Here is a 15,865-nt window from a genome sequence, read left to right as displayed (position 1 = left end):
AAAGTACTCTGTAGACATGTCCTAAGAGTAATGAACAATAGCACCATGGCCTATATTCAGACTTCCATAGGGTTTATACATTGCACAACTTTTCCCATTAAATTCAGTCATGAAATATTGCCCCTGGCTACAGTGAGAGCAGGGCTGGGCCTCCTTGCTTAAAGTCTCATGAACTTACATGAATGACTGTGACATGATGGGTTAGATCCTGGCTACAGATAAGTCAATGGAGCCAGGATTTGCCCCTTTTCTCTCTGTGTGTATGCGCGCGTGTGTGTGTGTGTGTGCTCAAACCTTACCTCCATCTACACACAAATCATGCTAACCCAGGGCTCAGAACCAGGGTCCCAGGACTTCATGGGATCTGTCTACACAGCAAAGAAAAACCTACAGTTGGCTCAAGCCAGCTGACTCAGGCTCATGGGGCTGGGTCTGTGGGACTGTTTCATTGCTTTGTAGACATCTTGGCTTAGGCCTGAACTCTCGGACCCTCCCACCCCATAGAGTCCTGGAATCCAGGCTCCAGACCAAGCCCAGAAGTCTACACAACAATGAAACAACCCCCCAGCCCAAGCACTGAGAGCCTGAGTCAGCTGACCCAGGCTAGCTACGGGTATCTAATCGCGGTGTAGACATATCCATTGAGATCACAGACAGAATAACAAATGCATTAACTCAGGAAAGATCAGATATACCTAGGCTGTCATTATAACAGAATTCCAAGACCCTTATATGTTTTAATATGATGATGATAAGCACACATGCTCAATGCCTGCAGAAGCTTTATGACTCCATGTGGATATGATTTTCAGAGATTCAATAGCCAGACTCAGTTCAAGGCATTATTAGAGTAACTGTAATATAATATGTGCATCATAACCCTGGCACACTATAGACTGGGGTACAGTAGCATATGATGACAACTAATTACAATTACTGCTGTACCTATTAGCTGGTTTTTGCAGGAGCATCCCCCACGTCCACGCTGAGTGAAAAGCGTTCAGTGCAGAGAGGGCTTTCGCTGCCTGGAAGTTTTCCTTTGCTTGTCTTTTTGCTTTCACAGGTGGGAGGCAAATCTGATTTACTTGGTGCTACTGCAGAATGAAACTAAAGTGGCATGAAAAATAAAACACAGTTATTCTGAATCCAGCTTGGGACCTTTTTTTAAAATTAACATTTCCCTTGGGGGAAAATAAAATGAGTTACAAAATGAGGGGCTGGCAATCACGCACACACTCTGCCTCATCCAAAAAAAAAAAAAAAAGACAAAGTTGTTGGTGTTTCCTACAGCACCAGACTATTCAAACTTCCTTATTCTCATGCTGATACAACTGATTTCTTCTCATCATATCATGCGTCTTTTTTTAAAAATGTAGTTATAGATGATTGTAGATATAGAGAACCCTACTGGTGAGAGCAGAGACAGGAGACAGCAGGGTCTGGGGTGCTCATTACAGCAGAAAGAGCAATGTTGGTCTTCTCAGTTGATTGCCTGACACCCATAGTCTATACTATTAGGAAAAGTTGGTGGTGTATTTCTTAACTTTCTAAAAAAGTACTAGTAAAACAGATGCTTAATTCCTGTACCTTAAAACATGCTGGGCCAGGTCCTGGCTCCTCTTTCTCACTGCAGTGAAAAGGAGGCAGAAAGCTGCATAATTCTTCAGATGGGGATTCCCAAGGATAGGGTGAGTCTCCAGGTAATAGGAGGCAAGGCCACAATGCTGCCACATTCCAGCAAGACCCCATCCAGCGGAATGTCCCAAGGGAGTCATTACGAGTCAGTGCAATTTAGAAGAGTGCTGAGGTTTCTCTTAGTTGCACCAGGGCCAGGTCCTGGCCAGCTGCAGGACTGGGATAAAGGGACTATTTCCTGCACCACCACAACTTATGTCACTTTCTTGGTCCTCAGGCTTCTCCGTTTGTGTGTGCCCCCTGCAGCAGCCTTTGGCAATGAACCTCAATGGAAGAGGACACCTCTGTCTGTATCCTTCTGACTGATGCTGAATGGGGGACTCTAGGCACACCTTGTACACTCTCTACTTCTTCCTAGGCATTGAAGGACTTTGCTCTCTCCCAGGAGGGTCTTTGTGAAGTTAGCTAGCCCACAGTCCACAAGTCACATCGTGTTAAAAATAAGATTTATTAAAAAGTCAGAGAAAATCAAATTGGGCCTGAGTGGGTTAACCCTAGGAGAGCTGAGAGTCAGCGGGCCCCTGGTTCCCTCCCAGTACTGGCTGCTCAAACTCCAAGCTGGGGCTGGATAGAAAGCACTGGTAGGGAGAAATTCAGCTTGCAGCAGCTTAGCCCTCCGCGCTCTCCTCCTCCTCTTACACTGCTGGAGAGTATGGCAAGAGGGAGAAGGGAATTTGCAGGAGGGGGTCAGGGCTCTGGGCTGGGGGTGCAGGCTCTGGGGTGGGGCCAGGGATGAGGGGTTTGGGATGGGGCTCAGGACTGGAGCAGGGGATTGGGGTACGGGGTTGGGGCATGAACTTACCTCTGGCAGCTCCCGGTCAGCGGCGCAGCCAGGATGCAGAGGCAGGCTTCCCTCCTGTCCCCCCGAAAGCAGCCAGCAGCAGGTTCAGCTCCTAAGTGGAGGCACGCAAGCAGCCTCACATGGCTCTCGCGTGCAGGCACTGCCACTCCCCCCCAGCTTCCATTGGCCAGAAATCAGCCAATGGGAGTGCAGAGCCAGTGCTTGGGGCAGGGGTAGTGCGTGGAGCCCTGTGGCTCCTCTGCCTAGAAGCCAGATCTGCTGCTGGCCACTTCCAGGGCACAGCGTGGTGTCGGAACAGGTAGGCACTAGTCTGCCTTAGCCGGGCAGCACCGCCAACAGGACTTTTAGCGATGCTGACCAGAGCCCCTAGGGTCCCTGGGTGCTAAGCAAGGTGACCCAGTGCCTTATATGCCGCAACCCCGTACTGGGTTGCAACCCAAACTTTGAAAAATACTGGCCTAGTGGCTAGAGCACTAGACTGGGTCTCAGGAGACCTGGTTTCTATTCCCAGCTCAGCCACTGGCTCACTGGGTGACCTTGGGTTAGTTACTTCCCCTCTCTGTGCCTCTGTTTCTCCATCTATAAAATGGGAATAATGATCTTGATCTCCTTTGTAAAGTGCTTTGAGATCTACTGATGAAACGCACTATATAAGAGCTAGGTATTATTATTATTATGTTCTGTCCCAAGAGCAGCATGTAGAGGAAAGCATCAGCTCTCATATGAAGTGTGACTAATCTGGGATGGTACGCATCAGGTTCATACAGCTTAGAGATTAAAGAGACCTATATTAGTTCATTAAATCCATTCCCCAGCAAATGCAAGACCTAGTCCACTCAATCCTTATAATACACTGTTACTGAATTTTACTTTAGCTGAGGAAATGATGCTGGGCAACACATGCTGTAGCAAGCTGCCTGTTGTCCCCGTATTTTAAAAGAGGGTTCTGTAGGTGTTCTCCCAAGTTCAGCATGTTCATACCCCCCAGGAGCTGCTGTAAGAGCAGTATCTTCCGGTATTTTAGAACAGGAGCTACTGCTTTACCACAGTCACTGCAGAGTGGGAAATGCTGGGGTTTCAGATGGAGCTCCCTGTGTATGTTTTACTAGTTCTCATTCTGAGTCATTTAACCTTCCACAAGCACAAATCAGAAACATGGACCACAATGCTACCTGAGCTTCTCGAAGAACACAGGATCCAAAACCACACTATATTTGTTTGTTAATAGCAGTGAAACACAGCCATTTACACAGTCCATGTGTTGGGCCAAAATCCTTTCTGCTGGTACACTTTTTGTACCTCTGAGGCCACCATATGTTATGTTAACTGCAAAAGCCAGTCTGAGCTGGTGCTCATAGATAGCATGCCTGTAGTAATAAAATGTAAATGTCATTCAGTTACCTCCTTGGAGCTGAGTGCTTTGTTTTCTGGAATAGGCACTATGGGATGACTGGGCTGCAGAGCCAAGATGCCAAGGATGTCACGAGAGAGCGAGAGAGTAAGTGAAAAAATATTCAGTTATAAGTTAAATTTTAGTAGACATCTGAACAACATCATCAAAGTGCCTTAACAACTAACATGCACAGGGCAGCTACGTACCCAGTTCCCACTGACTTTCAGTGGTTTCTGGGCACCTAACTGCTCTTAGGGTATGTCTACACTGCAAGTGAAGGTGTGATTGTAGCATGGGTGGGCCTACCGTAGGGTGACCAGATAGTAAGTGTGAAAAATCGGGACGGGGGGTGGAGGGTAATAGGCGCCTATATAAAAAAAGCCCCAAATATCAGGACTGTCCCTAAGAAATCGGGACATCTGTCTCACCCTAGCATACCAATGCTAGCTAGATTAAAGCACAAGTACTACTAGTAGTAGACTAAAATGGTGGTACAGGTTTCAGCATGGGCTAGCTGCCTGAGTATAAACCATGGGTGGAGCAAGGACCCTAGATATGTGCTCAGGTTGCTAGCCAGCTTGTGCCACTTTGTATCACTATTGTTATCCATGCTAGCTACGTTACAGCTAGCATGGGTATGCCTATCTGTGCTACAATCACACTTTCACTCTCTGTGCAGAGTGAAGTGAACTCTTTGTTCCTTTGAAAATCTCTGGCCCAAGATATACGCTAGTTTCCATCTAATCACATTGTCATATCATTTAAAAAAGCACTCGTCACTCTGAAATGACTCAGTCAGAATCCTAGCAAGGACAAATGACTATGTAAAGGGAAGGTATAGTATGAGACAATGCACGTGCAGGTACTTAGAACTCTAATCATTTTATTTCCAACACTTAGCATTTACACCTTCCTAAACAGCTCCCAGGAGAGCTCTCCTTAACCTTGGCTTTCAAAGACACTAGTCTTATAATTCTTTAACTAAAAATACCATTGAACAATTATTAGTACATTCAGAGGGAGGGTTTGTGTCATGGTGATTCTTTAACATTGTGTGATTTGTATCTGAGTACTGAAGACCTGATCCAAACTCCATTTAAATTAATGTAAAGACTCCCAGTGACTTCACGGGGCTTTGGATCAGGCCCGAAGCAAATACATAAGCCAAACCATACAGAGATAATGGTAGGTTCACAGGACTGCAATGTTTTAATAATCAGATGAAATACAGATCTCATATTTTTAATTTTGTTCAGTAAAGTTCTCTGAATGGATTGGTTTTATGGATTTAGCTTTATATAAACCCAGTTTTCAGTGTGTCAAAATCACTGCTCTGTGTCAGCAAAAACAACGAGGAGTCCTCGTGGCACCTTAGAGACTAACAAATGTATTTGGGCATAAGCTTTTGTGGGCTAAAACCCACTTCATCAGAGGCATGGAGTGAAAAATACAGTAAGCAGTATAAACATTACAGCACATGAAAAGTTTCCAAACCACCATTAATGGCCCACACTTTGCATAATTACAATAGGCCCTCAGAGTTAATTGTATATTTCTAGTTTCAGATACAAGAGTGATACATTTATACAAATAGGATGACCACACTCAGCTGATTATAAGATTTGTAATGATACTTTACCAGAGACCTTTTGCATGAAGCATATTCCAGTTACATTATATTCACACTCATTGGCATATTTTTTATAAGATCATATAGTGTGTCACACCCTCCTCCTGAACTTACTGCCAGAGACTTGGACACTGACCATGGCGGAGGCAGTATACTTAAAATTCCTCTTTGGGCTCCCCTCTGGGGCAGACATTCCTGTATTCCCCAAAAGGGAAAGAGACCCTGATCCAGCTGTGGGCTCACAGCTACCAGCAATGACAGACCTTTTACTGGCCAACAAAATCCGCCCCCCGCTTCACTCAGGTTGGGCTTGCTTCCGGTGAGAGAGTCCTTTGGGTTTGTTCCCACCACAGCAGTCACCAGGACCCCAACTTCCAGCTCCAGGATACATGTCTCTGTGCACCTCTTCCACTCCATTACAGCCAGTTCATGCTTCTGGGTCTTAATTACTTTGTCTTTTAAGTCCAGGGTTTGCTGGTGGGCAGCCTTTTATTTTTCCAGGGCAGCCTTTTCCAGGGCAGCCTTAGCACATCAATTTCCATTAGTTTTCCCTTTAGACCATCACTCGATGAGTTGGGATACCACAGAGAACCCCCTCCTGCCAGAACAGGCACCCCTGCATTCCTGTCTTGCTACTTTAAGACACTCCAGTCAGCTTCAGCACAGACACAGAGGTTGGGCCACACCCATCTGCAGTTCATTGAAACTGAGATGCACTCAGATCAGGGGCTTCTTAGTTAAAAGAGACTTTCACAACACCCAGTGTTCAGCCTTTCTGGGCAATTTGCAACCCGTGCAGTTTTAGCTTATTCTGATCTTCCCTCTTACTTATTTTGCTTCTTTTTCTGTCCCTACTTCCCTTACCCGAAATAAGCAACCAGAAAATAACAAACCAGTAACCACTTTATCTGGTCTCCAGCCACCACACTTAAAACTCACTTAAAATCACGACCAGTATCTCAAAGCAATCAGCTGTGCATAGATCCTGCTCGACTACACCACTGTGATGGGTGGGATCACAGAAACCCCCTTGGGAGCTGCCACCTGATGTGCCAAGACTACTTCTGCCCCTGCTTTCCTGCCCAGTCAGCTTAGGACTCCAGTGCCGTGCCTGGTTTGAGCCAGACCCACTAGCCTGCTCCAAACCCAGACCCAGGTCTGAACCACATCCCCTAACAGCTGTAGGCTTAACTGAAAGCAGCTTACAGAAGTGTTCCTGTCCTTGACACTCAGATGCCCAACTCCCAATGGGGTCCAAACCCTAAATAAATCCGTTTTACCCTGTATAAAGCTTATACAGGGTAAACTCATAAATTGTTCACCCTCTATAACACTGATAGAGAGATATGCACAGCTGTTTGCCTCCCCAAGTATTAATACATACTCTGGGTTAATTAATAAGTAAAAAGTGATTTTATTAAATACAGAAAGTAGGATTTAAGTGCTTCCAAGTAGTAACAGACAGAACAAAGTTAATTACCAAGCAAAATAAAATAAAACACAGAAGTCTAAGTCTAGTACATTAATAAAACTGAATACAGAAAATCTCACCCTTAGAGATGCTTCAATAAGTTTCTTTCACAGACTGGACACCTTCCTAGTCTGGGCACAATCCTTTCCCCTGGTACAGCCCTTGTTCCAGCTCAGGTTGTAACTAAGGGATTCCTCATGATGGCTGCCTCACTTTGTTCTGTTCCACCCACTTACATATCTTTTGCATAAGACGGGAATCCTTTGTCCCTCTCTGGGTTCCCGCCCCCTCCATCTCAATGGAAAGCACCAGGTTAAAGTTGGATTCCAGTTCAGGTGACATGATCACATGTCACCGTAAGACTTCATTACCCACTTGCCAGCACACCCATATACAGGAAGACTTACAAGTGAAACAGAGCCATCTAGATTGTCCTGGTTAATGGGAGACATCAAGATTCCAAACCACCATTAATGGCCCACACTTTGCATAATTACAATAGGCCCTCAGAGTTACATTTTATATTTCTAGTTTCAGATACAAGAGTGATACATTTATACAAATAGGATGACGACACTCAGTAGATTATAATCTTTGTAATGATACTTTACAAGAGACCTTTTGCATGAAGCATATTCCAGTTACATTATACAGTATTCACACTCATTAGCATATTTTTATAAAATCATATAGAGTGTGTCACACACATGTTATTTTGCAAGGACTGTGCAATCAATGTGGGTGGTTGCTGTAGATGGATTGCTTTCCATTTTCCTACCAGACAGCAAGTAAGTACTCTGGGGAGTATGAAACACCCACAGCGTGTGCAAAAAAAGCAGTTGATGGGGAAGGTGGAAAGCTGAGACTGTGACTATCATTTGTCTCCATTAAGAAAAAAAACCCACTATGTACAAACTGTGCACATAGCTAACCTAAGAAAAATGTGCTTTTAGTACTATTCCCTTGTCCTACCGTCTCTTCTCAATACTTACTGCCCACTCATCTTTAAGTTTCTTCTCCAAGCCCAGGCACAAATCTGCCCTGTTCTACTCCCTAAATCTCATCCCCTATGTCCCTCCTTGGCCCCCCCACAATAATCCCAATCTCCCTACCACCACACCCATCTTTGTCTCCTTCTCTTACTCTCATTTGTGTGCCTTCTTGTAAAAGTGAAAAGCCAAAGTGCACGAGGAACTCACGCAGGGAAAGAATACACTCCAGAACTTATCCCTGAGCTTTCTATACATACTACCAGTGCATATGCTGTACTAATGGCTTTAATTTAAGGGAAGCAGGTGAGGCAGAGTGGGAATGAACAAAGACTTAACTGCTTAATGAATATTTCAGTGAAAGAATAAAGGAAATAATGATAATACGGTATTGAGCAGAGGAGGGCAAACGTTCAGGCCCGTGGGACTGTCCTGCCCAGCCCCTGAGCTCCTGGCCGGGGAGGCTAGCCCCTGGCCCCACCCCTGCTGTCCCCTCTCCCCCGCAGTTACACCGCTATGCGGGAAGCGCAGCTGACTACGTCCAGGCAGTGGGGTTGCGAGCTCCTACCGCTCTGAGCAGCATGGTAAGGGGGCGGCAGTGGCGGTGCGCAGCAGCAAAGGGCGTTGGATAGGCGGTCCCAGGGAGCAGTTAGGGGACAGGGAGCAGGGGGCGGTTGGATGGGGCAGAGGTTCTGGGGTGGGGCAGTCCGGGGTCGGGGAACAGGGTGGGTTGAATAGGGCATGGGAGTCCCGGGGGGCCTGTCAGGGGGCGGGGATGTGGATAGGGGTCAGGGCAGTCAGGGGAAAAAAAGTTTGCCCACCCCTGGTATTGAGACTTCAGTGGATTGTGCGTCCAATAATAGTACCCTATTTCCAACTTCTGAAGTATAAAAAGCCTTAAGCACTGTCACTGGAGACCCCATGTGGCCTAGTGGCTATGGCATTGGATTTGAAATCCAGAGACCTGACTTGGCCACTAATGTGCTGTCTGACAGTGGGGAGTCAAATCCCTTGTCCGGGTCTCTCTTTGCCCTCCTACCCTTTATCTGCCTTGTGCATTTAGACTAAGCTTCAGAGCAGGGGCACGGATTGTGTCTCACTGTGGGCTCATGCAAGCCTCTTGGTTTCACCGTCTCTTCTTTCAAATCCCTCTTCAGTACCCATTTCTGTTGTGATGCCTCTAAGACGGGGTGGGCAAAGTTTTTCACCCGAGGGCCACATTGGGGTTGCAAAACTGTATGGAGGGCCAGGTAGGGAAGGCTGTGCCTCCCCAAACAGCCTGGCCCCCACCCCCTATCCATCCCCTCTCACTTCCTTCCCCCTGACTGCCCCCCTCAGAACCCCTGACCCATCCACCCCCCTCGCTCCTTGTCCCCTGACCGCCCCCTCCTGGGACCCCCCGCCCCTAACCACTCTCCCAGGACCCCACCCTCTAACCAACCCCCCTTGCTCCCCGTCCCCTGACTGTCCCAACCCCTATCCACACACCCCCGCCCCCTGACAGGCCCCCTTGGGCTCCCTTGCCTATTCAACCCCCCTTGCTCCCCATCCCCTGACCACCACCCCCCGCAGAACCTCCGCCCCATCCAACCACCCCATCTAACTCCCCTTGCTCCCTGTCCCCTGACTGCCCCCCAGGACCCCCTGCCCCTTATCCAACCCCCCCCCACTCCCTGCCCCCTTACCATGCTGCTCAGAGCACCAGGAGCTCACAGCCTCACTGCCCGGCTGAAGCCAGCCACACTGCCATGCTGCCCGGCAGGAGCAGTGGGCCAGAGTGCTGGCGGCGTGGCAAGGTGAGGCTGCAGGGGAGGGGGAACAGCCAGGGAGGGGCCGGGGGCTAGCCTCCCCGCCTGGGAGCTCAAAGGCCGGGCAGGACAGCCCTGCGGGCCAGATGTGGCCCATAGTTTGCCCACCTCTGAGCTCACAGCACAGAGAGAAGGTCAGTAGTTACAAAATAACACTGTACTTTCCACTTACAGCAAATAGGCCTTCCCATCAGAGAAGCTCAAAGTGCTTTCCAAAAAAAACCAAACCTAATTAAGCCTCAGAACCCCCCCTTGTGAGATAGGGAATTATTCTTCTTATCCTTAAAATCAGGCTAAAATTACAAACTTGGAATTTGACCAGGACTAGTTGTATTTTATGAGCTTTTTAATTGTAGTTGAAAGTAGAGATAATTAAGACCACATTTCAGAGTCCAAATTACATCAATACTACTAATAAAACTAAAGTGAATTTTAATTGCACCCATTTGTTCTTTGAAATGTGACGTTTCCAAAGGTGTCTCAGGTCTCTCTGCTGTTTTCTTTTTCTTAGAATCCCTGAAGACTTATTTATATGCCAAATAATAGGGGGGAATTCTCTGGAAGCTTCTACATTCCAACAGGCCAAAGATGCAAAGTTTATATATGCACCTAAAGCTAAGCTTCCCTAGAGCTCATGGTTGTTTGTTCTGGGTCTTTGGCTCAGTTTAGTATCAATAGAGCGAGCATCGATGATGTTCTGAAACATCCTGAGTTTTTCCAGAGTTTGGGAGTGTTTGAATCTGCGGGGTTGATTCAGGTCCATCTTTTCAACAAAGAAGAATCAAGGTATCATATTTGTTTCCTTTGTAGCTCTCTTGCCCACAAAAGTTTGCTTGATTGGCCTCATTCAAGGCATTTATTTCTATTTTCCTGCTCAACGGCTTTCTAATCAGCAAAATAATTCCTGTGGTCACTTCCAATTTTTTTGGTCTGACTAAGGAAAATATTGCCCTGTGCTGGAATTCCACCCTACAGAACCATTTCTACTAGAAACTGGCTTTTGTTTCCCATCTTCTATACGTACTTTAGCTTCCAAGGTTTAATGGAAACGGAATTGGAGACACATCACATTGGCCACAGAATTAAAATTGAGGAACAGAAGCAGGTATTAGGACAGGAGTAGTGTTTTGTTTGTTTTCCTTTTGGCTTTCCTCCTGGAACCAAGTGCGCAGATTGTTCTTAAGATCCAAGGGTTTGGCTCTGTGTTCACCTATGTAAATTGGTGAGGATTTTTATCAAGCCTTCATCAGGAAAAGGGGTGTAGGGCTTGAGGGGATTTTGGGGGGAAAGACGTTTCCAAGTGGGTTCTTTCCCTGTTCTTTGTGTAACACTTTGGTGGTGGCAGCATAGGGTTCAAGGACAAGGCAAAGTTTGTACCTGGAGGAAGTTTTTAACCTAAGCTGGTAAGAATAAGCTTAAGGGGTCTTTCATGCAGGTCCCCACATCTGTACCCTAGAGCTCAGAGTGGGGAAGGAACCCTGACAGGACCAAAGCTGCACACAAGCGAGCAGCATAGGGACCGGGGCAGAAGCTTCAAGCATGTAGCAGATGCACCCCTGCTTCCTTGCTTACCCTTAGGAATGAGATATCTTCTATAGTGAACCCCCCCACCCACCCCATGGCAAACGGTGGGAAAAGTTTAGAGTGTTGCCCCCCATAAGTGCCACATGACCCTTTCATGTTGCTTTTCTGCAACAAACAATGCCCCTGCCCCTAGGTTCACTCACGGTGCTTGGTGTGTTCTCCCGCATGTGTGCTTGCCTATGGTCACTGAGAAAGTGATAGATATGTTACCAGCTGTGATATAAGTTTTGAAGCATCAAACTGACATGCTCCAGCCTCTCATAATGGTCCAGACTGAGAAGATGCATGCTCGCCACCCTCCCCTTCAGCACATTCAGAACTCCTTTCCATGCACTCCATGAACTCCCCCCGCACATTCATTTCTGCTTTCTGGCACTTTGCACTTTCCTCTAAACTCCACCCCAGCAGACAGCTTTTCAAACAAAAGTTGGACTTATGCTCAGCTCTGAAAGTCAGCTCCCTACTCCTCCGGTACCTTCTCCCGCACCAGAAATCGGTGTGTGTCTATGTGTGTGCGTATGGTGTTGTGTTTTATTTGGCAATAAAAGCGAAGTTTTTTTAATCATAAGCACTCTGTTTCCATGCAAATTATGATAGCAGATGGCACCTGCAAATCAACACACACTTTTATTCATTCCTTACATTGAATCCTAGGCCTTAACAATCACAACTGCTTCCTAGCATACCAAATTTAATTAACCATTGCAGTCCCAAGCATAGCAACAAACATTACTAGTTTTCATCTTCGAAGTGTTGCCTCAAGGCATCCCTGATTCTTATTGCCCCACATTGCACCTGTCCAATAGCCCTGGTATGTGGTTGCTCAAAATTAGCAGCCAGGTGTTCTGCCTCAGCAGTCCACCCCAGGTAAATTTTTCACTCTTCCTTTCACAAATATTATGCAGCGTGCAACACATGGCTATAACCATGGGAACATTTTCCTCATTAACGTCTAACCTGCCATATAGGCATCGCCATTGTGCCTTTAATTGGCCAAATACACATTCAACGGTCATTCTGCCCCTACTCAGCCTGTTGTTGAACCGCTCCTTACTGCTGTCCCTTTCTGCAAAGCTATCCAAAATTGTTGAACTGCTCCTTACTGCTCACCCATGTATGGCTTCATGAGCCATGGTATTAAGGGGTGTACTGGGTCTCCCAGGATCACTATGAGCATTTTGACTTCCTCTATAGTGATCCTCTGGTCTGGAAAGAAAGTCCCTGCTTGCAGCTTTCTGTACAGGCCAGTGTCCTAAAGATATGGGCATCATGCATTTTTCCAGACCACCCCACATTTGTTTCCATGCAAATTCAGTGAAATACCCATGGTGATCCATAAGCGCCTGCAAAATCATGGAGAAGTACCCCTTCCAATTGATGTACTCCATTGCAAGCTCATCCGGTGCCAGATTTGGAATATGTGTGCCATCTATCACCCCGCTGCAGTTAGGGAAACCCATTTCTGCAAAGCCATCTACAATTTCACGCATGTTGCCAAGAGTCACAATCTTTCTCAGCAGGATGTGATTAACTGCCTTGCACACTTGTGTTAACACAGCCCCAACAGTTGACTTCCCCACTCCAAACTGGTTCGCAACTGACCGGTAGCAGTCTGGAGTCTCCAGCTTCCACACTGCGATTGCCACATGCTTCTCCACTAAGAGGGTAGCTCTCATTTGGGTGTCCTTGTGCTCGGGCACAAGGGCTGGGGCAAGTTCAGCACACAGTTCCAGGAAGGTGGCTTTCCGCATCTGAAAGTTCTGTAGCCACTGCTCATCATCCCAGACCTGCATAACGATGTGACCCCACCACTCTGTGCTAGTTTCCCAAGCCCAAAAGTGATGTTCCACTGTGTTCAGCTGTTCTGTGAATGCCAAAAGCAATCTAATGTTGCTGCTTTCCATGTTGGACACTGCGTCAGGCAACTGTGACTGCCATTGCCTTCATAACTTCAGGATTAACTCCACTGCTATTAACAATGTGCTAGTGATAGCTAGCAGAGCAGTGGAGATCAGTGTGGGATCCATTCCTGCAGATAGATGTGGCAGGGCAAGCGGAAAACAAGGGATATTGAGAAATGCCGCAAACTGAAGACAGAAGCACATAGAATGCTGGGATGGAACGCAGTGTATCATGGGGCATTGAGCCCAGACCCATGATTGCCGTGATCCCCTGCACCTTCCCACAAGACCTAGCGGCCGAAGGGGGAGAGCTCCACTGTGGGATAGCTACCCACAGTGCACTGCTCTCATTGCCGATGCAAGTGCCGCCAGTGGAAGACAATGTGAACACACAACAGCAATTTTCTTTAAGCACTTTTTTTATCAGCGACCAAACTCTCGGCGAAAAAACTCTGTCAGTATAGACATAGCCTTAGTTTCTTTGTCAACTCCTAAGTAATTGTGGTGGATTATAGAAAAAATAATATTGATAAAAATACATGCCTACAAGGGTCCAGAAGTTAAAATTCAACATTTAAATATCAAAATTCAAAAGAGAGAAACTTTCACCTAGAATAACAAGTAACTTGTGTGATGTCAGGAAAAAAAGAAATACTTTTCCATGGCAACCTTGAAATGTAGTTTCCATTCATAGCAAAGATGATGTTAGCAAATAGGATGTCACTTCCTGTTATGATGTCGTGAATCAGAATTTAAGCTCTAGTGGGTAAACACTGCTGAGTTCATTACATTATAACAGTGGTGCAGCATGAAAAACACTTAAAGGTTCCTTTAAATAGTCTCCATACAGACTAAGGTCTCAATCCTGCCACTGGTTATGCCAGCCAGATCCCTGTGTCCATGCAGACACTCACTGATTTGAAAGGGCTCTAGACAGGTTCAGGGTGTGTGAAGCAAGTTGCAGGATCGAAGCCTCACACATGCTGTGTGACTATAATCAATGCAGAGAAAATTCACAGCCTGAAGGTTTGTATTATATGTTGACCCTGCAACCTTCACTCACATAAGTAATATCTGTGTGAAGGCCGTTTGTCTGAAAAGGGTTTGCAGGATTGGGGCAAACCCTTTTTCAAATTCTCTACATATCTTTGAAGAGCAACATTATCCCAAATCAAATGTTGGGATTTTGCTAGTAAAGATATTAATTTAAAGGGAGATCTTCACAGGTACAAATGGGAGTTAGGTGCCCAACTCACATGGACAAAAACTCAAATGGGAGTTTGAGAGTCAGTGAGATTTGGGCACCTACATCTCATTTGTGCCTGTGTAAATCTCCCCTGCCTCACACACACACTCCAATTGATATTTCATCACTTTCTCCTCCTTAGTACTAATTTGTCAACCTCTAAGAATCTCTATCCCCACTGGCCAATTAATTTAATCCAATATTGTTTCCATATGAATCGGAGCAGAATGAGTCTGTTGCCAGAACTACTAATGGAATCCCCCTTTTAACGTGGGACCTGGAAAATAGTGGATTGACTCATGTATAATATATCAGAAGTAGAAATAATTTTAAAGGATGTAAAATCACAGTGGAACCCAAGGGAGGATCTACAGGAGGAGGGTTTTCACTAATAACAGACAATCAGCAGCAAAATGCTGATCTGGTAGCATTTCCCCTTTGCTTCTTGACTCCTCACCAGTTACTTTGTATAGCAGAGGATTACCTCTCTTGTACTAAAAAATGGGGTGTCACCCTGGACTGAATAAAGGCAATCTAGTGTCCTATGCTCATCAGGACATGTGGCCATCGATGACTCTACTCCCATAGCCTTCTCTAGAGGTACAGGGGCAGCAGAATTGGCCCCCTTTTCCCTTCCAGAAGCAATAGAGTAGATATTCCACTCCCACCCAGAGAGGCCTGGGTGGCAGTATGGGATTCTCCATTCCTTGGTCTAGTAACTGGATTGAATCTTCTTATATGGGTGGGCTGAGCCAGCTCACTATTCTTCTCCAGCCATGCACAGAGTCCTCTCTTGGTTGGTGCGGACCTCCAGAGCAGTGAAAAAGGACAGCTCATATTTCCAGAGCTGTTTCAGGCTTTGTCCAGGCATCACTGCATTGGTCACACTCAGGTCGCACATATGACCTTTTCCCCCCACAATCACAAGGACCAGAAACGTGTGTGTGTGGGGGTGGGGGGGGGAAGGGTTAAATGAAAGCTGAAATTCTGATATAAAATCTGATGGATTTGGAGACCTATGCACATGCCTAAAGTGCTGGTGCCTTAATCCAGCCCTGATACCACTTAGGAGGGAAAGAAGAAAAGAGAAGCAGACATTATAAGGAGGGGTAGCAGTAACCTTATCTTACTTGGGGTCCCATTTAAGACCCTGGAGCAGTGATAAGAGCAACAACACTGGAGGGCTCAGAGTCCATCTAGATCAGAATCTATTTATGTAATGTGGGAAACTTGTCTTTATGTAGGACTAGTTGCACAGGGATGGGATGAAGGAGCAAAGACTCTTTCCACCACTTGCACCAGTCTGTGACAAATACAGCCTCTGCAATTTCCTGGCATTAGAGCCA

General features: G+C 46.3%; 1 protein-coding gene across 8 annotated transcripts in view; it reads right to left on the bottom strand.

The window, feature by feature from the left end:
* The window catches only part of MLIP (muscular LMNA interacting protein), a 168,108-nt gene that overhangs the window by 5,238 nt on the left and 147,005 nt on the right, over positions 1 to 15,865 (bottom strand). For 6 of the 8 annotated variants that reach the window (XM_074947830.1, XM_074947825.1, XM_074947826.1 and 3 more), the window contains 2 exons: positions 3,899 to 3,952; positions 946 to 1,107 (listed from right to left, as the gene is read on the bottom strand). In XM_074947830.1, the coding sequence (XP_074803931.1) occupies positions 949 to 1,107; positions 3,899 to 3,952 (213 nt within the window). In that variant the 3' untranslated portion in view covers positions 946 to 948. The remainder of the gene's footprint in view (positions 1 to 945; positions 1,108 to 3,898; positions 3,953 to 15,865) is intronic. The other 2 variants (XM_074947827.1, XM_074947831.1) reach the window with 1 other exon arrangement.

This window comes from Natator depressus, chromosome 3 (assembly GCF_965152275.1).
Source record: "Natator depressus isolate rNatDep1 chromosome 3, rNatDep2.hap1, whole genome shotgun sequence".
Classification (NCBI taxonomy): domain Eukaryota; kingdom Metazoa; phylum Chordata; order Testudines; family Cheloniidae; genus Natator; species Natator depressus.
Note: the sequence above shows the minus strand (reverse complement) of the source record. Positions and strands in the feature narration are given on the sequence as shown.